We start from the raw sequence: 24,902 nt of genomic DNA on the forward strand, positions 1-24,902 counted from the left end.
GTCATACAGCTAGAGAATATTGAAGACTATTGGCTCTAAGATTCAGACCCAGGCGGTCTGGATCCAGAGCCCAAGCTTTCAATCATATCCATAGAAACACACATTTAGCTGCCACAAGGCAATGCAGAATTCTACCGAGAGTAGCCAAATACTACTGTGCTAGGCACATTTTGAATTGCTTTCTATCTGATACCTTCTTTGAGCCTTATGCCTTGTGCCCATCCTTGGACGTAAATGGAGCTACTGTCTCCATCATAGCAACGAAGAATCTGAGGCTCAGAGAGGTTAGGAGAACTTGCTTATAGTTACACAGCTAGCAGGTGGCAGAGATGGGAGTGGAACCCCATGTGTGATTCAGTGGTTGCCATGAGAATGTGCTGGGCGGACCTCCAGCTACAGCATCACTGACCGAGGCCCCAGCTGCTGCCCTTGGAAACCCAGCCATGTTCGTGCCAAGGCCCCGCTCCCGGCTGATGACTGAAGGTGGCAGGAATATTATGGTACTCCTGCTCCTAGGAGACGCGGGGCTTGTCTGATGGCTGGTTTTGGCCTTGAGGACTCTGAACTTGCATCCAGGATGCTTCCACTGGCCCGTCTCTCCCCTCCGCTCACATGAGTCAGACTTGCATGGTGGTCTAGCAGCCCTCCCGTCTCCCTCACTCAGGCATTTCTACTAGTGAAGCCCTGGTCTGTTGAATCCCATCTTGGCATCATTCCAGAGGCTCTGGACTAACACAGATAACACGACTCTCTGACTCCCCATGGTGGAGATTCTGGGAATAACCCAAAGTCTAAGGCCTTTTCTTTGAGCATATCCAGATTGCACTGGGAAAAGCTGGATTGCTTCTTTGGCGGTGGGGCTCTGGACTGCTGGAGGGACATGTTGCTGATTCCAGGGGGCTGCAAATGGGGTTACTGAAACCTTGTTGACTGCCTTTCTCCCACCGGAGGCGACAAAGCCCCAAAACTCCTCATATGGACAAGTGACACACTAGTCTGACTGTGTGATACTCCAGACTCACACTCTAGCCAGTTCTGCACATTGTCTCACTGTGTGACCTTGGGCAGGTTCATTTCCCTCTCTGGGTCTCAATATTCAGTGATCTTGGGGAAGCTCTCTGGGTTCTCCCTTTGCAAGGATCTAGGACCCCCTCTGGGGTTCATTTACAGTCCCAGTGACTCACAGCTTGACGAATGGATCTGAGTAGCCATTGGCGTCCATGGCGGCCAGGTGCACGCAGCGTATGATGCCCACGATGAGGCCTCCCTGCTGTGTGCTGTACATGAGGGACACCAGGATCTTGCCACGTTCCTCTATGTCACCGATACGTTCTACCTGCTGTAGTAGGAGAAGAAGGCATATGAGCCTAGGAAGAGGAGGCGGCCAGGCAGCAGGACGGATGGCTAGCGTTAGGGAGGAGCCTGTGGAAAGCAGGAGGAGCTAGCCTGCCCCAGTGTGGTCAGCACCACGGACAGCAGACACCCCCCAGTCTCCAGGGACCAGCAAGAGGTGATAGCAACATTGGTGAAAGTCCAAGGCACATGGGTGGGGGGGGCTTTCCTCTGACTTAGACAAGGACAGAGCCCTGCGTGATCACAGGTGGGGCTGGACCATGGTTCCACTCTGAGCTCAACCAGTCTTCCCACAATCATAGTCCCTGGGTCCCAGGAAGGACCTGGGCAAAGAGCACAGACGTGTAGCCCAACCCAAGCCTCTGCCAGCCTGCCCTGTCACCACGGAGGGTGGCATCACTCTGGTCCTGCAGAACTTCCAGCAGAGCTTCTGCCAACAAGGCAGGAACTCAAGGGTGCGTCCTGGGTATGAGAGGGTGGGTCCCCTGCAAGGTGGGGGCTCCAAGTGGGAGGAACATCCACTCGGTCTCATGTTCTAATGCATCGGGCAAGCGTACCTCTCTCATGGTAAACTGACAGGCAAGTGGTTTTAGGAGAAAGAATAAGGAAGGGTCCAGGAGGGAGAGAAAAGAGAGATGGCAGACCCCGACTGTGGCTTCAATACCCACTCAGTGCTCACCTCCTCCTCATAAAGGGCCATGCCTCGGGCTGACCCAGTGGTCCCGGCACGCTTCATCTTGGAGGAAGGAAACAGAAGGGAAAGATGAGTCTACGAAAGACCAGAAAACCCTCACCCTTCCATTAGCATCCAGAGCCAACTCTCCAAGCTTCTGTGGCCCTCCAGCTTTTCCCCTTTTAGACAAAATGTATATAACGTTAACCATTGGACAGGCCATGTTAATGCACACCAGCCTATGATATAGGGTACATTACTAACCCATTTACAGATGAGGACACTGAGAACCAGAGTGGTTAAGCCACTCGTCCAAGGTCACACAGCAACAAGTAGCAGAGGCCCCCATACACAAAACAGGTAAGATTTCATCTGCTCTGGTAGAAGTGGCATAGGGGTCTTGGGGTCTGAGTCACCAGGTACTTCTTCCCCCATGGCTCCTAAGGTTCTTTTGTGGGATTCTAGTGCTTTGGGGAACACCATGTGAAAACCACAGGCTAAGTCCAACCTCCCCACTTTAGGGATGAGGAAAACTGAGATCCAAAGGGGAGGGGAAGCACTTACGAGGCCCCTGCCCTCGGTGGGGCACATGGGGGTAGTTGGTGGTGGGATGGTTAAGGGCAAAGAACAAAAGAAGATGATCAGTAGGGTCCCGTGGCTGCTCCTGGCCTCTGCCTGTCCTGCCACCTTTGTGCCTCTGGGCTGGCTGCATCCCTCACAGCAAGATGGGCAAACTCAGGAGCTGGAAACCCAGGTGGGGGCCTGGCCACCGTCCTGACCAACTGGACTCACTGAGTGAGGGCTGGAAGAAGGGGCCTGAAGAACCAGCTGTTACAGGCAAAGGCCCAGAGGAAATGCCTCACTCTTAGGATTGTCTGTAACGATTTATTTGGAGCCTGGCATTTGGTGTAAATTGCTCCTTGCAATTTTCCTTGTCGTGTCTTGTTCTTTCGCCTGTGCTATACAAATGTGGTGTGGCTCGCAGATATCCCATCCTCCGGCCGGCCATCTGGTGGGAGGATGTTGCAGGATTTCCCCTCCTGCCCGTGACGGCGTCCCCGTGAGGAGCTGGCCCGCTGCCCAGGCGGAGCAGGTGCCCTGGTGGCTGCTGGAGAGCTGGGCTCTGGCCGGTGCCTGAGAGCACAGCCACTGACTTGTGGTATGACCTTGGCAGCTCACTCCCCTCTCTGGGCCCAAGGTGGCCCATATGTAAAAGGGGTGGATTGGATTATCTCTAAAAATAGATTGCTGGGTCCCACCCTCCCTCACTAAGTTAGGATCTCCAGGGAGTTCTTACTTTGTAAAGCTCTGGTTTAAAAATCTCCCGTTGAGAACTGTGTCGTGGCCACCACTGTTCACGGTACCACACGGCTTGCTACTGCCAGCACGGCCTCTGGCTCCCCCAGCGCCAGCCGTGGAGGAGGGGAAGTAAGGAGGTCTCTGGCTCCTACTGTCCTCATAGCACCGCTCACCATCGTGCCCTCCACCGAAGGGCTGAAGAAACCTCATTGTTACAGGCCAGGCACCGTGGCTTCTCCGTGAAATCAGATGTGATCAGAAATCCACTGAACTTCTGACGCACAAAGTTCCTTTCCAGCGGCTGGGGGGGTGGGGGGGATTGCTCAGGACTTCAAAACAGATCTGCGCGTCCCAGGGCAGCTCTGTGTGCACTGCAGGAGGCCAGGGAGACCTCCCTGCTGGGTCTTTTTGAAGACACCAGTCTGTGTGTTCTCCACGCCAAACATGGAACGACTGAGCCCAAAGACACCCAGCGAGCACGCCGCGCACGTAGAAACGTGCTTGAGACTCCACAAAGACGGAAACCATCTCATTCTTTAAAAAACAGTGTCTTCCTGTTATGGGTAGTTCTGAGCATTAGATATTTTCTCTTCCCTGGGGTCAAAAGCTACTGCGTAATGACTGCCAGTGGAAAAACAGGGGACAGACTCAGGTATCGGCAGTGTTTCTGTTTTCATCTGTGTGTGAGCTTTTAACAAATGTGGGGACCTAAGGCACGAATGCAAGTCAAGATCTGTGGACCCTCTCCAGCAGGGTCGACTATAACCACGATAAATACACCTGCTATGCTTTTTCTGGACAATGCCAGCATTTGGGTGTTTGGTTTTTTTTTTTTTAGATTTTTTAAAAATTATTTATTTACTCGACAGAGATAGAGACAGCCAGCGAGAGAGGGAACACAAGCAGGGGGAGTGGGAAAGAAAGACGCAGGCTCATAGCGGAGGAGCCTGATGTGGGGCTCGATCCCATAACGCCGGGATCACGCCCTGAGCCAAAGGCAGACGCTCAACCGCTGTGCCACCCAGGCGCCCCTGGGTTTTTTTTTTTTAAACGAGGGAATTTCTTATCGATGGCAGCTAACTGGTGTTGGCGGCGTTTTTCTCAGGCAGCGGATCCCAGTGAAGGGATGGATGTTCACTATATTTTTCTAACTGACTTGCCCTGCCTGCAAATACCTGTTTTTAATGATGTCGATCTCTTGTGCTGTTCCTGTAACTTTGTTATTAAAATACACTAAACTTTAAAACATAAAAATAAAAATAAAAATCTCCAGTTGATTCCGAGGCCTGGCCCAACTGGAGAGCCTCGGTTTGGTTCCTGTTCTTTCCCAAAAGGCGAGCACCACCCCTCACGGTAACAGACCCATCGCTTTATATGGGCTCTCACACCAATCCTTAGAAGACCCTATGAAGTTGGTACTTACGACATGATTCCATTTTGCAGATGAGAAAACTAAGGCCTAGAGAGGTTAAATAATTTGGCTCAGACTATAAGTGGCGGAGCCTGAGATTCAGACCCAGGGAGTCTGGCTCCAGAGCCCGTGCTCTTCAGCACCCCGAGACCTGGCCTCCTGTCGATCTGCACGGCGTTTTATGAATTCGTGACTGACATGTGGGTCAGGCAGAATTATCTTCCACGATAACCACAGTTAATTTACGAGTGCTTATTAGACACCAGGTTCTGTTCTATGTCTCATACACCCTCCTCTAGCACAGGTCCTGCTAGAACGCCCACTTTGTAGACAAGAAAAACGAAGCTCAGGAGAGTTCAGACCCTTGGCCAAGGCCAGGGAACGGCAAAGTGGCAGAGCCGGGCTTTGAACCCACAGCGCACTGCCCTTCCCAATTTCACCAAGGAGGACTCTGCTGTCAGAAGTGATGCCGGCACAAGGTTGGTTGAAGGCAGAGGCGGGATGACACCCCCATGCTCTGACCTGACACCTCCCTCTGACCTGAAATCTCCCTCCCCCTCTTTGCAGGCCCAGAGGAAGCCCCCCAGCCCCCAGACTCTTCTCCCCCATCGTTCCCTCGGGGCAAAGGCACTCACCGGGATCACCCGCTCCAGACAGATATTGAAATTCTTTTTCTGGTTGGGCTTCAGTTTCTTGAGTGAAAATCTCGTCTCACCAATAAACTCGTTATGGCCAAATTTGTCCTCATCACAGACAGAGATCCTGCGATCAACGTAAGGGGTGGGGAGAGAACACAGAGCCTGTATTGAGCAAATACCATGTACGCCAAGAGCTATGATTGATTCTGGCAGGGAGTGTGTAATGTGCATAGGAATAGGTCAGTTTCCTATTTATTGAGCACCAGGCCAGCTCCTTCATGTTTCTTCTTTATTTCAGTGTGACTTACAAGCAGTAATGTGCCCACATTTTAAATTTAGAGCCTGCTGAGTTTTTGCATATGCATGCAAGGATGTAACAGCCATCCAGTTCAAAATATAGAGCATTCCGGCTCCTGGAAGACCTCCACGGTCCCTTCTAGTCATGACCTCCCTTAACAATAACCACTCTCTTGGCCTCTGGTAAGATTCACATTGTCTTGTTTTGGACCCTCATACACATAAAATCAGATGCTTGGTTTATTTTGCTCAGCACTATGTTGGTGGCTTCATCTGTGTCTATAGTGATGTGTCCTTTTCACTGCTGTATAGTATTCCACCATGGAACCATACCCTAGTGCTTCTGCTACTGATGGACATTTGGTTTCGACCAATTTCTAGCTTTAAGCTATTACGCATAAAGCTGCCACAGAACAGTCCTGTCTGAGTCTTTCTGCAGGCACATGGATCTTCCCAGGGGTGGAAATGCTGAGTCACGGGCTACAGAGAAGTTTAGCTTTGGTAGAAACTTCTAAACAGTCTTCCAGAGTGGTTCCACCCGTTCTACCCCCACCAGCAAGTCATGCCCATTCTGGTTGCTCTTCATTTTTGCTAACTTTTATTTTGTCAGTCTTTAATTTTAGTCTTTCTGACTGAGCAATAGTATCTCATTATAGTTTTAATTTATCATTCCTCAGGGATTAAGGAATACTTTATGGCCATTTGAGCATCATCTTTTGCAAAGTTAGACCAGGAACTTAGTCAATCTCTCCTCCTTTAATTTGTTCTCCCTGCAGACATCTGAGTTTCTCACTTTAGAGCAGAGACCGGAGACCAGAGAGGTGGATAATTTTTCCCTGGTAAGAGGCAGAACCAGGATTTGAATCCAGGTCTCTGTGAATCCTCAAACACTATATTGCCCTTTGTTATCTACTCCGCACAAGTGAGTAGGAGAGAGGTACACACAGAAAGGGCAGGTCATGGAAAGTTTCCTCAGGAGGCCAAAAGGACCCGTTACGGCAATGATAATTCATCCTGACATATACCAAAGGGGAGGAAGGATGTGTGCCCCTGAGGCATGGGAGGCAGTCTGAGGGGCAGGCTGGGACCAACGGCATCTTGCCCCTTGGCCATCCACGTTTGTTGAACAATGTGCAAAGTGCTGGAGAGCCAGAGCACCCTCGTGGCTGAGCCCCATGCTGTTTAGGACTGGAAAAAAAAAAAAAAAGGTGTCTCTACTTGGCTGGTGAGCATGTAACCAACCCCGTCCCTCTGCAGGGCAATGTGTCCCCAAAGACTTAATCATCATTTCTGAACCAATAATGCCAGTTCTAGGAATTTATCTCAAAGACATAAGAAGTGCAAAAATATTTAACTACAAAGATGTTTATCACGGTATTGTTTCTAGTTGTGAAAAAGCAGAAATAACGTATGCATTCTATAATGGGGGACTATTTAAGAAAAATCATGAGATAACCATAAGAATATAATTGTGTATGTGGAAAGCAGGGTTGTAATCAGCCAACACCAGGGAAAGGCAGAACCATAATGCAACACCAGTACACACCCTCCAGAATGGCCAGAATGCCAAAGTATTGATGAAGCTGTGGAGGAACCGGGACTCTTGTACATTGCTGGTAGGAGTGACAACTGGTACAATCGCTATGGAAAATTGTCAGTTTCTTCTAAAGCTGAACATATACATACACTATGATTCAACCATCACGCTCCTAGGAAGAGAAGTGTGCATAATACAATGTTGCTAGAATGTTCCTAGCACGGCTATTGTAATAGCCCCCAAATGAAAATGAACCAAATGTCCCTTAACAGTAGAATGGATAAATAAAACTGTAGCATAGTCACACAATGGATACGGAAGAGCGACAAGATGGGGCGCCCAGGTGGCTCAGTTGGTTGAGCGTCCAACTCTTGATTTCGGCTCAGGTCATGATCTCGGGGTTGTGGGATCAAGCCCTGCACTGGGCTCTGTGCTCAGCGGGGAGTTATGTTGAGATTCTCTCTCTCCCTTGCCCTCTGCCCCCCACCCCCACCATGTGCTCTCTTTCTCTCTCTCTCTAAAATAAATGAATAAATCTTAAAAAAATAAAGAGGGACAAGAATTAACAACCTACAACTACACACAACTTGGGCAAGTATCACAAATACGTTAAGTGGAAAGACAGAGGAGAGTCCTGCTGTACCATTCCGTTTATGTAAAGTACAAAACCAGACTGAGTTCATTGTCCTCTAGAAGTTAGGGTGGTGAATACCCTGAGGGGAGGGTCCTCACTAGAAGGACAGCACTAGGGGCAGGGTGTCTGGGGTCTGGGAATGTTCTGTTCTCAGACCCCAGTGCGTTCACTTTGTAAAAACTCATCAATCTGTACAGTTTTTATGTGCACATTTTTCTAAATGGCTGTTACCCTGCCATAAAAACGTTTACTTAAAATAATACTGTAGCTGGCGGGAAGGTACGTGCAACAGCCAATTTGAAAAGCGGTTTGTATGGCTTGTAAAAACAAAACAAAACAAAACAAAAACATCTACTATGATCCAACAAACGTTCCCCTTCGGCTTCCAGCCTAAGGAAACACTAGAACGTACAGAAGGAAGCGTAAAGGATGCTCATTGCAACTTTGTAAAAGAGAGAAGCTGGAAACAGGACACTGTAGGCAGGACGCCGGCTGAATAAACTGATAAACATTTACATAAAATTTAAAACAGGCCAGGGGCACCTGGGTGGCTCAGTCGGTTAAGTGTCTGACTCTTGATTTCAGGTCAGGCCATGATCTCAGGGTTGTGAGATCGAGCCCCGTGTTGGGCTCCGAGCTCAGTGGGGCATCTGCTTGAGATTCTCTCTCTCTCTCTCTTTCTCCCTCTGCTCCCCCTCTGCTGCTCATTCTCTCTCAAATAAATAAATAAATCCTTGAAAAGTTTAAAAACATGCCAGACAATACCATCACTGTTTATAGATGCATAAGCACGTAGCTGAAGTATAAAACATGCTTGGGAATGACACCCATAAAATTCAGTGTGGCGCTTAGCCCTGAGGGGGAAAGAAGAGAGGAGGGGATGGGAGTATAGGCAAGGAGCTTCAATCTGCATCCGCAGGGCTTTCTTTCTTGAAAATAATAATAATTAAAAAAGCCAAAGCACATACAGCAAAATATGAAGATTTTCTTTTTTTTATTTTTATTTTTTTTTAAAGATTTTATTCATTTATTTGACAGAGAAAGACAGCCAGCGAGAGAGGGAACACAAGCAGGGGGAGTGGGAGAGGAAGAAGCAGGCTCCCAGGGGAGGAGCCTGATGTGGGGCTCGATCCCATAACGCCGGGATCACGCCCTGAGCCGAAGGCAGACGCTTAATATGAAGATTTTCTAAAAGACTGAGTGTTGCGTTGGTGGGTGTTTTATTATGTTGATATGCTTTTCTGTACATTTGTAATATTTAATCATAAAACATTAAAAAAATTTCAATTTTTATTTGAAAAATAAACCATTCTGTGTAATACTCTGAAGCAGTCAAGCGTGAGGCAGACCTGACTGTCTTCCCACGGCTGTAACCCCAAGATACGGTGTTAAGAAAAGGGGAAGTTCCAGATCTACACATCAGGATACTGTCCATGTTGTAAACAGTAGTAGGAATATGCATGCACTGGGGGGGGGGGGTGGACCCAGGCTGGCGGAAGGGACTAACATTTGTTTATTTTTTATTTTTTTAAAAGATTTTATTTATTTATTTATTTGAGAGAGGGAGAGAGAGAGGAGAGGGCGTGAGCAGTGGGGAGGGGCAGAGGGAGAGGAAGAAGCAGGCTCCCTGCTGAGCAGGGATCCCCGACACGGGGCTCGACCCCAGGACCCCGGGATCATGACCCGAGCCGAAGGCAGACGCTTAGCCGACTGAGTCACCCAGGCGCCCTGGGGACTAACATTTAAAAGCAGCTTTGCCTTCTCTATCATTTCTTTTTTGACCAGAAAAGTGTATTTTCTTATTGCTTACATAATTAAAAATGCGGTTTAACAAAACACTGTAGAAGAATATAAAATGGCATCAATACATTAAGAGAGGCTGATTAATTATTAGAATGGTCCATTTTTAAAATACTTAATTTTGTAAGACACATTTGCACACGTAGATACATGCACACAACCTGAACGTCTAGACACCAAGATGTTAAGAGTCTTGTTTATCTATATTTTCAAAAGTTTCTACCAAAGCATATGTTTGCAGAAGTAAAAAAGAAAGAAAGCACCAGGCAGATGTGTTTTCAAGAGTGGCCTCTGGCAGCGGCATGGGCAGCCTGCCCAGCCTCACCCCCCCTCTGCCCCCCACCCAGCAGGTACCTGAGCGTCTTCCTCTGCATGTCCTCGTCTGTGATGCCATGATAGACAAGGGTCTCATTCCAGACAGGGTTCCGGGTGTTCCGTAGGGTTTTTGTACGGAGCTTGTTGGACTACAGCCCAGAGAGATGGACAGACACCCGCTTGGTGGGAAGCCAGCCCTGCAGCCTCATCCTTTGGGTCGACTTGGGGTAGGTGGGTGGGTGATATAGGAGTCCGCTCCCCTTACGAGTGTCCAGGGGCTCAGTTGCTCGCAAATGCATGCTCTCAGTGAGTGGAGGGCATCCCCAGTGCTGGCTACAGCCATCGTCAATGCTGGACCCTGGGCCACCCCTTCCTCTGTGTGCTGGGCCCTCTCTTTGAACTTTCCATTAAGATTAGAGAGCATGAGAAAAACATACGATTTATAGGCCAAAAAGGCAGACATAAAGAGTCACTCACTTATAGGCAGTGAAAACACAATTTCTGGGGGGCATTGAAATGGTTTCTTCTGTCTCCCTAGACCGTATACTCCATGCCTGAAAGTCCCTAGGGGACAAGGTTTTCATTTTACTCTAAGAAAGACAGCTAAAAATACACTATATCCAGAAGAGGTGGCCTGGTAGCAAATCTAATTCATACTAACATGTAAATGACTCACTGGACGCTTTGGCAAAGCAAGTTTGGATTCAGGCGTGAGCAAAGAAAGAGTCTCAAGGAGAAGCAAATGTCACTGGGGGGCTAGAATGAGTAGTGGCCAATCACTTCACAGTTTGGCCATGGCCAGGGAGGGACTCTCCTTTCTTAATCCAAACAAAGAAAAGAGTGAGAGACAGTGTGTGTGTGATTGCAGACATGTGTGTCCTCTTTGTGTTATGGGGCATTTCATACTTGCAGAAATTCCTAACAGCCATTTTCCCAAGATCATGCAACCAAGTGTACAGTCACCCTTATTTTTGGGACACACATGTCAAATTAATACAACAAAGCGGAAAATAAATTCCAAGAAAGCACGCTTTCATTTCTAGCCATGTGCTCTGAGTGGGTCCCTCCAAAGAAAGGAGAGTTAACTCCATTGTCCTTCCCCAGAGCAAGGTAGTGATATGCAGGTGAGCGAGCTGGGAGGGAGAGAAAGGTGGGCGGGGCCGCAGTGCATTTTCACTTCATGACAAACACTTTCTCAAGTGCTTAGTACTGCAGCCTGGAGACAGCTATTCATTCCTCTTGAGAGAGAAGTGTTTGGTTGGGACATAAAGTGGGGGCGGGGGGTTGGTGGTGGTGAGCCATGGTCAGCACTGGGGAGCCACTGAAGGTATTTGGGCAGGTGGATGGCATAACCGGGGCTTCTGCTTCTCTCCTGGCCTCCAGCAGCTCCCTGGATCCCACATTTTTGGGCTGGAGAAATGGGCAGAGCGCCTGTCCCTCAAGGGGGAGTAACTCCTGGTCTACCCCCCATCCCTTACCTCTTGCAAGGACTTTGCCATTCAGGGAGGAGGGGGGTTTGGGGCCAGATAGGGGGGCTATTTTAGGCTCTGAGTTGGGAACATTGGGTGCCTGCCAGGGCCCATGTGCCCAGCCTGCCGAGAGGCCCAGGCCATATGGTACCTTGCTGGCTCCCGGCAGGAGATGCAGCTTAACATAGGGATCAGCCAAGCCGTTGGAATCCATGGGCTTCAGGCCCTGCAAGAGAAAAGGCAACAGCATGAGGGCCTTGGGAGGGCCTGGCACTCAACTGTCACAGGCAACGGGCACAGCCCCTGGCATCTGTCCTGCCCACCAGTCAACCCTTGCACTTCTTCTTCCAAAGACAGAGAAGGGACATGAAGTATCTTGGGAAGAATGTCGGAATCAGGCAAACAGGGTTTGGAGCCTGGCCATGTCACTTCCCCGCTGTGTGACTTTTGGCAAGTTCCTTAACCTCTCTGAGCCTCATTTTCCTCATCTGTCAAACGGGATAATAGTATCTGCGGTAACACTTACATGTAGTTATACATATGCCCATGTGAAGTGCTGGGCACAGAGCCTGGCCCACAGTGACCGCTGCACCAATGCTGGACTGTTATTCCTAGCATGGAAGGAAATGTTCCAGAACAAGAGGGATGGGAGAGAAGGAGAAGCTGGGGAAAGGCGACCTGAGTTCTGGCCCTGGCCCCTGTACTCATTTCTGAGACCTCAGTTTTCCCATCCATAAGATGGGGATCACAATGTCTGTCCAGCCCCCCTCCCTGGGCTTGAATGAGGCTCAAGTGAGACACCGTGGGGTAAGGGAGTTTGTCTGGGGTAGGAATTAAATTGGGCTTGTTAATATGAGCAACCTCAAATTCCTGGGGCCCAGACATACTCTGTCCATCTTCCTATGCCAGGGCTGGGCAGGTGTCCCACCTCTGGGCTTCCACTGTCCCCTCTCACAGCACTAATCCCAAAGCCACGAATCTCTGTGGGCCTCAGTTTCCCCATCTGTTCCATGGGGCTGATTGCAGCCCCGGTTCATGGGGTCCTTGGGGGATTAAATGAGACCTCACCTATGAAGGGTGAACTCTGGGCCTGGCACTAGTGAGTGTGGACAATAGGGAGAAGGTGCCACAAAGTGGGGGGCAAGGGGAAAAGCTCATAGAGTAGCCTTGTGGGTAAAAGCACAGGCTCTTGAGCTGGACTGCATGGGTTCAAACCCCAGCTCTGCCACTTCCTGCCCTTGTGATTTGGGCAAGTCACTTAATCTCCCTGTACCTCAGTTTTGCCGTCTGTCAAATGGGAATGATGATAGAACCTGTGAAGATTAAGTGGAATGAAATCACCGTGGAAAGCCTGGGAGGGTGTATAATACTCAGGAAATGTCACAGCCATGGTTTCTTGGCCATTTCCCTGACGTGAGTCCATGAGGGTAGGGCCGGTTCTTGGCTACGCTAGGACCATCAGCATTTAGGGCAGTGCCCGGTACGGAGTCAGCATTTGATGAACGTTTCAGGAATGACTACTGGGATTGCAAGGCCGCAAATTGGCTGACTCTATGCTTTTAAAATCTGAATTTGAACATCTTAGTTTGGGGCCTGCTCACGCCGGTTTACCGAAGCTACTCCCACAGCCGAACATCTCACACATTTTGCTCGTCTCCGTCACCTGCCCAGCCCGAGCGTGTGAACTTTCTGTATCCTGTCTCAAGGGGGCTGTAATGGTGTGGCTTCCACCCATTTCTGGAGCTGAAGGAGGGGACTGGGCAGGGAGCGAAACCATTACATCGGGATGCAAATCCAGCTCTATCCCTACCAGCTGCGTGACCTCAGGCTTTACCTTTCCGAGACTCAGTTTCCCCATTTGTACAACGGGGCTAATAATGATCCCGACCTCCGAGGTCCCCAGGAAGACGAACGGGGCTAATGAATGCGCTTCCCTCACTGTGCTCTTGGGGCATGTAAGTGCTCGCTGCAGTGACTACGAGACAGGCGCTCAGCGAGACCTGCCCAAGACGTGCCCTGGGCGTGTTGATCCAGGAGCTGTGGTAAGTGTTAGCCTCGCTTATCATCCAAACGAGTGAAAAGGGGAGCTTTTAATTATTCCTGCAAGGTCGTGGGCATGGCTAAGCACTGCCCTGGGCCAGTGAGAATGTGTGGCCGCCTTACACTTCATACTCAGTCATCCTTGTGGGAGAGGCACATTATTATCCCGGATTTACAAATGGCACACTGGGGCTCAGAGATGTTGAGTAACTTTCCCCAAATCGCACAACTGGGGAGCAATGGAGTTAGTGCGTGAACCCAGGAAGTCTGTTTCCTGAGCCTTGCTTCTGCTTTCACATGGGTCATGCTCGCAGCAGGGGAAACCCCCTCAGTTACTTTCTGGGATAGGCACTGGCATCATCTAGCTTGCCTGGGGTCTCCAGTTGAGTTGGCTCGCTCCCCCTGGAGTCCGCAGCAGAGAGATGTCCTAGTATCTGCAACAATGGGGCCCCTGCCCCCGCCTCAGGCCGCTGTTCCAGCCTGCCAGCCACGAGAGCAGAAGGAGCCATTAGGTGAGCCTGTCAGCTGTCAATCAGGCTGTCATCGCCGCCAGGCAGCCCCTCTGCTTCAGTCCCCTCCAGAGGCTGTGGACGGTCTGGGCTGACTTCAGCTCTGCCCTTGAAGTTCTGCCCTTGAAGCTCAGTGAAACCCCCTGGAACACCCCCGAAGGAAGTTGTCTAAAGGGAACGTCCTGGCTAATTCTTGCCCCTTTCTATCAATTGTCACTGTCACAGGTAGACAGGCCTGGTCACCCAAGCCATTCCCAAGCCCCCTAGACATGCCAGAGCATCCGCGTGGTCCCCAGCTTGGCCTCTCACTCACCTTGGCTTTTATGATGGTGCAGTGCAGGGAGCTGTTGTCCTGGTCGTAGAGAAGGCTGAACTCCAGGGCCCCCAGGGTGGCTGAAGGGGGCAGAGGCAGGAACCAAGAGAACATTCTTCAGTCATTCACAAACATTTCCTGAGCACTTACTATGTGCCCAGTCTGCTCGAGGCATTGAGCCTACAGAGGGGAAGACTCGGTCCCTGCTCTGGATGCCCCATCCTGGTAGACCCTCCTGTCCTTCGGAGCCCTCAGCACACCTGAGATCACTTAACCGAGTGTGCATTTGCCTAGTTAATGACTTCCCATCCTGCTAGATTGAGAGCGCCCTGAGGGCAAGGGCTGTGACTGTCTCGTTCGCTGCTCTGTCCCCACTGGGCACAGTACAGGGCACACAGTCAGTGCTCACTTACTCCCCTAGAGGAAGAAATGAGTCTGAGCATTGAGTTGCCTCTGCCTGGAATACTCTTCCTCTGGACCCTCACATGGCTGTGTCTTCGCATTAGCCACATCTTGGTTTCAATGTCACCTCCTCCCTCCCTGATCACTCCATCTAGAAGCAGTCACCCTCGCGGTCATTGTCCTATTTTATTTCCTGCTCCATTTGAAATGAACTCATTGGCATGTTAACTATTTGTCGACACTAGAATGTTAGTTCCATTAGATCAGTCGTTTTGGCTGTTGTTCTTTTGCTTTTGTTTTGCCACGGTGTCCCTAGCCCTAGAAGAGTTTGGAGCACATAGTATGTGCTTAATAAAACATGTGTCCACTCTAGAGATGAGTGCATGAGTGAGTGAGCAGTATATAGTTGAATACAGTGATAGGCTTGTTGTAAATCACCGGGGACAGCTTGTAATAGGGACAGATGCAAGCTGGGAGGGTCTTCTAGGCATGGCAGGTCAGTGAAGAGACACTTAAGGCAGAAGGAAGGAGCAGAGAACGCTGTTCAGAAGTTATTGGTGTGCAGAAAGGCAGAAAGGTGGGCTAAGTACAGCACATTGCCAGAGCAGAAGCAGCCCGTGGCTCACAAGGTGGCCGTGGACTCCCCACTCTCCTTCCCTGAGACGGCAGGCCCAGGACCGGTGGGAGAGCACAGCTGCTGTTTCATCCTGGTCATCTATGATTGACCGTCAGCCCCGCCACTCACTGGCGGTGTGAGCGTGGCCGGGTCCCTGAAGCTCTCAGAGCCTCAGTCTCCCTATCTGTGAAATGGGATTATAGAAGCACCTATTCCGAGGCCCAGTGGAAAGACTAAATGAGCACGTGCACACAACACACTTAGAAAAAGTGCCCGGCACAAGAGAAGTGCTCAGCAGGTGTTGACTTTTGGTACTTCTGATGCACATACTAACATCATAATAACTCCTCTTGTGTGTTTAGCACTACGTGGTGATAATGACGGCCAGTTTATGAAGCATTTTCCCAGGAGGTACCTCAGTTGACCCTCCTCTAGCTCTGTGTGGGAGGCAGTATTCACCTCGCGTTTCACATCAAGGAGAGGTGACACGGTGGGCCAAAGCCAGGCCACCGATTATGACCGTGGGTCTACTTCTTCTGTGCGTGTCCTGTCTGTCCACCTGACCAGGAGCTCTTGGAACGCCTCCAACCCCACCACACATATTAGATCCAGATACTCGTCCATCCATGTCTCCCGCCAGCTCACAAAGGCCACCCCGGTTCTCCCTTGCTGCTCAGACACACCCAGGATAAGTGGCACTGGTGTATGCATGTGTGTGTGTGTCCCTAGGACTTCGGGTCTGAGTGGGCAAGGCCCAGAACAGGCACTTTACAAGTCATTGAAGGGATGGATGCCTGAGGAAATGCCTAGGAATTTTTAAATTATGGTTAAGAAATTACTTGTAGAAGATATACATTGAAGAGGTTTAGAGGCTATTAAAATACATATCTATCTATCTATCTATCTATCTATCTATCTATCTATCTATCAATCTATCTATCAATCATCTATCTATCATCTATCTATCATCTATCTATCTATCTATCTATCTATCTATCTATCATCTATCTATCATCTATCTATCTATCTATCTATCTATCTATCTATCGAAGTGAAATGCTGGGTCATATGATACTTCTGTCTGACCTGCTGAGGAACCAGCAAACTGAACATCTGAACATCGCAAATGTAGTCGAACTGTACTCTTTAAAATAATTTCAATAGTAACTTTGATGTTACATATTTATCACAATAAAAATATACATAGCACCTATTCTTTAGAAAGCCGATGTTGTTTTGTGAATTGAGTAACACAAATCTGTATCTTTATAACTTGGTTAATACGTTTGTTAGGCTTGGCATATTGGGGGGCTGTTCCTCTCTCCCCGGGGATGACATCCCGAAGTGACTCTCCCCAGACACTCTTCCCATAAGTGCCACCTACTTGCTTCATCCGAATCGTAGCTGTTGGCTTCTTCCTCCTCCTCCTCCGGGGGTGGGGGCTGGCGGGCAGGGGCCGTGGCAGGCTGGGGGGCAGCAGACGCTTGGGAATAGGGGCCTGGTGGGGGGCCCGCTCGGTCCTCCCTGGCTCCAGCTGCTGAGTAGCCCCCAACTCCCCCCGTTCTCTCCTCCCGGAGCGGGGCAGCGGCCCCAGCATAGCCAGAATCGCCAGGAGCCACTTCTGCAGGGGAGATGGGGAGAGGGCAGGAAAGAGGCAGCTGAGTCTCTGTGCCACGAGAGCAGCAACTGCTGCAGCATTACTATTAGTGATGAGCACCTACTGTATACCAGGTGCTCGGCAAGCCTTGTACCAGAAGCACCCCAGCCCAGCCACGGAGGACACCATATCCAGCTGACTGGGGGGTGGGGAGGTACATCATGTTACTCACTGGTTCTCTGAATGTTGCCTTTGTCAAAACCACCTAGGGAAGCTTGCAAAAGTGCAGGTCCTCGGGCCCCATATAACAAGTCCCAGGGGCTGATTTGGATGCAGGCAAAACAGACCTCATGGGGGTACTGATCAGTGGTGTGGGCTCTGCAGCCAGATGGCCTGGGTTTGAATCTCTGCTGTGTGACCTGGGGCAAGTTACTTAATGTCTCTGAGCCTTGGTTTCCTCACATGCAAAATGGGAATTATAATACCTGAGGGCGCTCGAAACTAGTAGCTGTTGTTTTCAAAATTATCTACTGCACGTACAGCACTTAGAACAGTACCCGGTGAGCCAGAGAGCGGCGGGTAAGGCGTAGCTCCAGTAACTGATGATGAACCCCATACACCGCACAGAAGACTTCCTGTCACTCAGCAGATCTTAATCCATTCCAGGCCGTGTGCTAAGGTTTCACATGCCCTAGTCTGTTTAATACTCCCATCGATTCTGTGAGGTTATTCCCATTTTAGAGATAAGGAAACAGAGGCTCAGGGAAGTTAAGTGCCTTGACAGCTGGGAAGGAAAGGAGCCCGGATTTGAATCCAGGCAGTCAGTGCTCTTAACCACTGTAGTGCTGTCCTTTTCTATCTAGCTAATCGTAGTGAGGACTATGCAGGGTTTTGGAATTAGGGAGGCCCCTTAGAGCTCATCAGATGGCTCGCTGGGTGCAGAGGGGGCAAAGGTCTGGCAGCCCCTGCTCTCTCACAGGAAGAGATGCCCACGGGACAGGTATGGAAAGAAAGGAACACTTGCCTGGTCTCTGATCTGGAAAGCGTCCTGCTGGCCCAGAGCTGGGTTTGCTGCCTCCTGGAGGCCCTGAATGGGGAAACAGAGAGGGATTCGCATCATTTGGGTGTTCTTTCCTACCCCCCCTCATTTCAGGAGTGTAGACACAGGCCTGGGGGCAGCAGGTGATGGGCAGAGGTACCCAGGGATGTAGGAATGGTCCCACTGGGGGACTCTGAGTTCAGAAAGCCCTGGGTTCAAGCCCCAGTGCTTCCCTCCTGGGCCTCAGCTTCCTCCTCTGTGAAATGGGGATGGCTCTACCTGCTCTTTGCATTCCACCGGCTGTTACGAAGTTGATGAACGAATGGAGTAAGAATTATTTGTAAGGTGATAGGAGGGTTTATGCCTTGAGTCCACCATCGCTATGGGGTCATTCCTGGTCCAGTGGATTCTTTAGAACTACATTTCCCAAAGCGTGGGATGCAGGGGAGAGCCAAGGGAGGGGCTTGGAATAACGTTCAACCACATAGCAAGAAAGTCATTTCAGTTCCCACTGCCTGTCAATACCCACTCCACCATGGCAACATCTCATTTAGGTGCTTCGTCTCTAACACCTCTCTAACTTTTGTGAATTTCCCTTTTGAGCAGAAAAGAACAGGCCCCGGGCTCAGAACCTTCAGCAGGCCAGCATACTGAGAATCGCACTGCACTGCTCTATTTTCATTGCATTAATTTTTATAATCACCCCCTGCAGTGGGTGGAACTGTATTCCCCAAAGGATGCTAAGTTCTAACCCCCAGTCCCTGTGAATGTGGCCTCATGTGGAAAGAGGGTCTTTGCAGAAGATCAAGTAAGGATGAGGTCATCAGGGTGGACCTTAATGCCATACGACTATGTCCTTACAAAGACATGGAGATGTACGTAGAAGGAACACGATGTGAAGGCACGGGGAGAGTGCCACCCATGGGCCAAGGAAGGCATGGGCCACCGGAAGCTAGGAGAGAGGGTTGAAGGGGATTGTCCCTGACAGCCTTCTGGGGAAGCCAGCCCTCCTAGCCCTTTGATTTCGGACTTTTGGCCTTCAGAACTGTGAGACTATAAATATCTGTTCTTTTAGGCCACTCGGTGTGTGGTACTTTGTTATCTTTAGGGCATGGAATACTGGTTTCTCCTTTATGCCATTATCACAGGTTTCTCTTAAATAGACAAAATGTTAATTGCACCGATCAGGCATTACTCCTATTGTTCTATGCAACCCATATTTGTATAGATTTTCCTATATTACCCATCTCTTTGGTCACCATTTCTTCCTGACTCTCACACTGCTGTTCTGGGAGCATGTGTCCCCAGCACTTCCTTGAGACAGAGTCTGGGATAGCAAGTTCTCTCGGTTCCGTTTTTCAAGTGAATCAATGGGAAGAAAGATGTGAAAAAGTAAGAGAGCAGGTGGCAGGTGCATAAGGTAAGGGCCGTGGGAGGGAGTGACAGTGCCTGCGGCGGGACAGCGAGGAACGAAGAAGCCCTGTCAACGCGGGTGGGTCCGCTGCTCCCGTCTCACCCGTGCCCGGCTTCCCCACCCAGAGGATTACTCGTTCAGAGGGTCTTCGCAGAGCTGAGGGTTTGGTAGTGGCTGTGGCTTTGCAGAAAGCCGGGCGGGCTCTGCAGGCAAGGATGGGAGGCAGCAGGGTCCCAGCTGAGTGACAGTCTGGGTGGGTGGGCGGCAGGTACCTGACTGCCCGGGCTGAGGCGGTGCTGGGCTCTGCACGGCAGCAGGAGCAGGTCTGGAGGCCTGCACGGAGTTGGCCCGTCGCAAACCTGCCGGGAAAAGGAAAGAGCTGTTGTGCTCTGCGTGCAGGTACCCACACATGCGCACACAGAGTGGAAGCAGGAGAAAGCCTGGAACCGGTCAGCCGGCACGATGCAATGGCTCCTGGGTTTGAACTGATTGCAGGCCCCGACACTCTCAGCTCCTCTAGACCCTCTCCTTCCCTCTGTGCCTTCTCTCTGTGCAACACTCAGAACCGCTACGCGGGTCACAGTGGCAACACGGGGGTCGAAAAGCAAAGGTTTCGTGATGTCGCCTCCACCTGTGTGACCTTGCACAAGTGACCTGTCCTCTCTGGGTCTCAGTCTCCTCATCTGCGAAATGGGGATAATAGTACCTACCTCCTAGGGTTGTGCTGGAGAGGCTATGATACAATACAAGCGAAGGGCTCAGAACAGCACCTGGCATGGAGCAAACACTAAATGTTATTATTGAATCTGGTCTCTATCTGCACAGGGACCTAGCTCTGCGTCCAGCTTCTTGTATAAGCTGTGTGACTTTGGGCTGGTCATTCACCCTCTCTGAACCTCAGATGTCTCACGGAAGGAACAACTCTATCTACTAGATAATAATGAGTTAACGTTTATTTAATGTTTACGTGTTCCATGTTTCAGGGACTTCACATATAAGAACTTATTTCACCTCTATACCCCATGAAGTGGGTGCTGTATTATCTCCAGTTTACAAATGGGGAAGCTGGACACAGAGGGCTAAGGAGCTCACTTAATGTTTCCTTACTGGTTAGTGGCAGAGCCAGCGTTTGAATTCAGGCCTTTGGTCTCTGGAGTCCGCCAGAGACCATCAGATGCTACTGTCTCCTGCACAGCTACTGGGGGATCAAAGGGGATAATGTACACAGCAGTTCCTGGCATCCAGAAGGTATGACATTCCTGGAAGAAAGCCCCGTCCTCTCTCATTTCACTGGGCTGGATCCCACCTTTCCTGAATTCAGCTCTTTGTCACTGGAGAGATGCTTGAATGCTAATGACAAAAGGGGCTTTGCCACCTCTGGCTGGGGGCTTACCAAGCCCTATGGGTCCTGCAGTAGCACTGTGGTTTGTTCATTTGGGTCCTTGTTCATTCATTCATTCATTCATTCACTCACTCACTCTCTTGCTCATTCAACAAGTGTTCACTGAATGTCTACCAAGTGCCAATCCCTAGGCAATGATGGACAAAAACCATCTTAATTCCTCCAAGAGTGCATGGCCCAGTCAGAAGAAGGAGACAGACACTGAAATAATGAGCTTATGAAACAGCAGTAACAGCCAACATCCACTGAGTACTTCAGATGTGCCAGGCCGTGAGCACCACCTCCTGGAACCCTCACAACTCGATGTCATGTGTGATATTACAGTCCCCACTTTGCAGGTGAGAAAATGGCAGTTATGTGTGCCTGAGGTCAGTCCAGAATCCCTGTCCTTAGCTATTATGTTATACCTGCCCCTGGAGGTAGAAAGTGAATAATCATGCCCCCTGGGCCCCCCACATGCCAGGCTCTGCTCCGAGATCTTTACCAGTACCACTGTGAGGTTCAGGTTCACGTAATCCTTCAGTGCAACCCCAGGAGATACGACTGATTACTGTCATCCTTTCCATTTTACAATATATGAAAGCCTGATGTCTTGATCTGTAAAATGGGAATGCACAGCTGGTAGGTGGTAGAGCTGAGATCTGACCCCACAAGGTCTTTGTTCTGGTGTTTGTGCCCTTGACACTGAACTGAAATGGCCACAGAGGTAAATAAGTAACATCGCGGGGGATGGAGGCAAGAGGCGACCTTTGGCTGGGGGGATGGGGACAGCTTCCTGGTGCCGGTGGCCTTTGGACTTGGAGTTTAGGTGTACCAACATGAAGGGGATATCGCTGCCCAGACGACCTCTGTAGCCTAAAGAAAAGTCGGGATGATTTTGGTTTATTCCACAGCACTAACTCCAAGTCCCAGATCTGCGGAGAAGGGGGCGCTGGGAGGTGTCAGGGTTACTGAATGCGGAAATGCAGAGCTGACCTGATTCTTGTTGAGGGTCTGGGGCCTGAGTTGCAAGCATCCTCTGCACTCCTGATGGAATTCCCTGTGGGGCTTAGGCTGGTCATCACTGAGGGCTGCCGGCATGACTGAGCCTTTTACGACACAGCAAGGGCATCTGGGCTCCAGCGGATCAGGAAGGGAGGCAATCATACCTTCTGCAGATGGCATAAAGAGGGTAGCACAGACATGTCTGTGTTTTAGGGCACCAGACCCCTCTGAATAACCTCAGTGCCACCAGACAGGATTTGAGTTGCCATACCTGTGCAATGTGTGAATGATATAAAAATACAAGACGCTGGCCCTTCCTCTGCTCAATATCCTTCTGTGGCTCCCTAGCACCTTCAGGAAAACATCCAAACTCATTTATCTAACTTTTCAGGCTCCTGAGCAATGTTTCTCAAACTTCGGCGTTCACGGAAATCACCTGAGGAATTTGCTTAAGAAGTGCAGAGTCTAGGTTCTGACCCCAGGAATTCTGATTTAGTAGGTCTGGAACGGGGCAGGGGACCAGTGCTTTTAATACACACCCAAGGTACATGGATCTGCTGATCCCCTGTCTTCTACTGCTCTCTCAGGGAGAGAGATTCTGGCTTTAATATGCTTTAGATGGTGACAAGCACTAATTAGAGCTGGGTGTCAGTACTCTGGGAACTCAGAGGAGGGAGCAAGTAACTCAGCTCTAGGGGGAGCAGGCGGCTGCTAGAAGCTTCATAGATGGCAGTAACATTTACACTGACTCTTGAGGGACAGGGGGTCAAATCTGGCTCAGGAATGTTGTATGACTGTCTTTTCCCTCAAGAGGCAAAATAATACAGAAGTTAAAAGCACAGGCTTCGTATACAAAAGTTAACTAAAAATAGGTCAAAGAGGGGGTGCCTGGGTGGCTCAGTTGGTTGAGCAACTGACTCTTGGTTTCGGCTCAGGTCATGATCTCAGGGTCGTGAGATTGAGATTCTCTCTCTCCGGGGCGCCTGGGTTGCACAGCGGTTAAGCGTCTGCCTTCGGCTCAGGGCGTGATCCCGGCGTTATGGGATCGAGCCCCGCATCAGGCTCCTCTGCTATGAGCCTGCTTCTTCCTCTCCCACTCCCCCTGCTTGTGTTCCCTCTCTCGCTGGCTGTCTCTATCTCTGTCAAATAAATAAATAAAATCTTTAAAAAAAAAAAAAAGATTCTCTCTCTCCCTCTGCCCCTCCCCACTGCATGCTCTCTCTCTCTAAAATAAATAAATAAATAAATCTTTGGATGACTGAATATGACTCCCAAAGCACAGAAAATAAAAGATAAAAAAATTGGACTCGTCAAAATTAAAAAAAAAAAAACTTTTGTGCATGAAAGGACACTATCAATGGAGCGAAAAGGCAACCCACAGAATGGGAGAAAATATTGACAAATCATAGATCTGGAAAGGGGTTAACATCCAGAATATATAAAGAACTCCTGTAACTCAACAATAATAAAACAAACATCCCAATTAAAAAATGGGCGAAGGACTTAAACAGACATTTCTCCAAAGAAAATAAACGAATGGCCAATGAGCACATGAGAAGATGCTCAACATCACTAATCATCGAGAAAATGGAAATAAAAAACATGAGATACCAGTTCACATGCATTAGGATGGATACACACACACACACACACACACACACACACACACACACTATACAAATGTTGGTGAAAATGTGGAGAAACTGGAACCCTTGTGTATTTCTGGTGAAGCTGCTGTAGAACCCAGTATGGGTGGTTCCTAAAAAAATTAAGCATAGAATTACCATATGATCCAGCTATTCCACTTCTAGGTATAGACCCCCCCCCCAATTAAGAGCACGGATTCAAACAGATATTTGCACACCAATGTTCATTATTCACAACAGCCAAAAGGTGGAAACAACCCAAAGGTCCATTAACAGATGAATGGATAAACGAAATGTCTATCTGTGCAAGGGGATATTATTCAGCCTTAAAAAGGAATTCAGGGATCTGATACATGCCACGACATGAGTGAACCTTGAACACAGGATGCTAAGTGGAAGAAGCCAGTCACAAAAGGCCACGTATTGTGTAATTCCACTTATATGAGATGTCAAGAATAAGCAAATCCATAGTGGTTAGTGGTCACCAGGGGCTGGGGGGGAGGAGATGGAATGCAGAATTATTGTTTAATGGGTAAAAGTTTCAGTTTGGGATGAAATGGTTCTGGAGATAGTGGTGATGGTTGCATGACAGTGTGAATGCCCTTACTGCCACTGAACTGTATACTTAAAAATAGTTAAAATGATAAACTTAATATTTAGTATATTTTACCATCATTTAAAAAGATGTTTTTAAAAAGCACTATCAATGAAAACGTCACCTCTGAAAGAGAAAAACAAGCACAAGCTTTGACGTTGGCCAGACATGGGTTTAATTTCCATTTGAACCAACGATCAGCTGTGTGACCTAGGGCAAGTGTCATCACTTCTCTGAGCTCAGTTTCTCCACCTGTAAAATGGGAATAATAGAAGTCTTCATGACAGGGTTTGGGGTTGTGACAAGGATTAAATGAGATGGTCTGCATGAAGAGCTTAGGCCAGCATCTGGTGCAGAGTAAGTACTCAACAAATACTCCATGATGTTGCAGAGCTCAGAAATTCTTCTTTTTCTATGAATCTGAATCACAGGCTCATTGGGGGGTATGCACAGTGGATTAAGCACAGGGTGTGTACCCAGCTCTCTTGCCGAGAAGAGGGACTACGGGCCTAAGCTACAGACCCACTATTGAGGAAGAGAAGCCAGAAGTCACCATGGGACCTGAATATTCAGCCCATCTAACTTTGGACCCAGTCTCATCCCCTTGCTACAAAGGAAATGAAGCGGCTCTGAGGTCTCACACAGGAGGCAGGGAGCTTTGATCTCTCCCATCCAGTAGACATTTTCCCCAAAGTCCAGGAATCAAGGACTCCCACCGGCGGGTACTCTTGACAAATCAATCCCCTGTGAGTGCAGCCAGAGGTGCCGGGCACCCAGTGAGCCGAGAGCAGCTGTAAGTGACATCCTGGCCATGCCAACCCACCCCATCCTCACGGACAGCAGAGACCACTGGCCAAGAGAACAAAGAACTGTGGTGGGTCTGTGAGAAGGAAGCATCCTGACTTTGCTCAAAGGCATG

The 24,902-nt window shown here is 49.4% G+C and overlaps 1 protein-coding gene across 2 annotated transcripts in view; it reads right to left on the reverse strand.

The window, feature by feature from the left end:
• RPH3A (rabphilin 3A) overlaps positions 1 to 24,902 on the reverse strand; it is a 64,776-nt gene that overhangs the window by 6,505 nt on the left and 33,369 nt on the right. For both annotated transcript variants that reach the window (XM_026514910.3, XM_044389885.2), the window contains 9 exons: positions 19,629 to 19,715; positions 17,928 to 17,990; positions 16,691 to 16,927; positions 14,289 to 14,368; positions 11,578 to 11,652; positions 9,997 to 10,106; positions 5,372 to 5,498; positions 2,033 to 2,089; positions 1,185 to 1,339 (listed from right to left, as the gene is read on the reverse strand). In XM_026514910.3, the coding sequence (XP_026370695.2) occupies positions 1,185 to 1,339; positions 2,033 to 2,089; positions 5,372 to 5,498; positions 9,997 to 10,106; positions 11,578 to 11,652; positions 14,289 to 14,368; positions 16,691 to 16,927; positions 17,928 to 17,990; positions 19,629 to 19,715 (991 nt within the window). The remainder of the gene's footprint in view (positions 1 to 1,184; positions 1,340 to 2,032; positions 2,090 to 5,371; positions 5,499 to 9,996; positions 10,107 to 11,577; positions 11,653 to 14,288; positions 14,369 to 16,690; positions 16,928 to 17,927; positions 17,991 to 19,628; positions 19,716 to 24,902) is intronic.

Source organism: Ursus arctos, unplaced genomic scaffold (assembly GCF_023065955.2).
Source record: "Ursus arctos isolate Adak ecotype North America unplaced genomic scaffold, UrsArc2.0 scaffold_34, whole genome shotgun sequence".
NCBI classification, from domain to species: Eukaryota; Metazoa; Chordata; class Mammalia; order Carnivora; family Ursidae; genus Ursus; species Ursus arctos.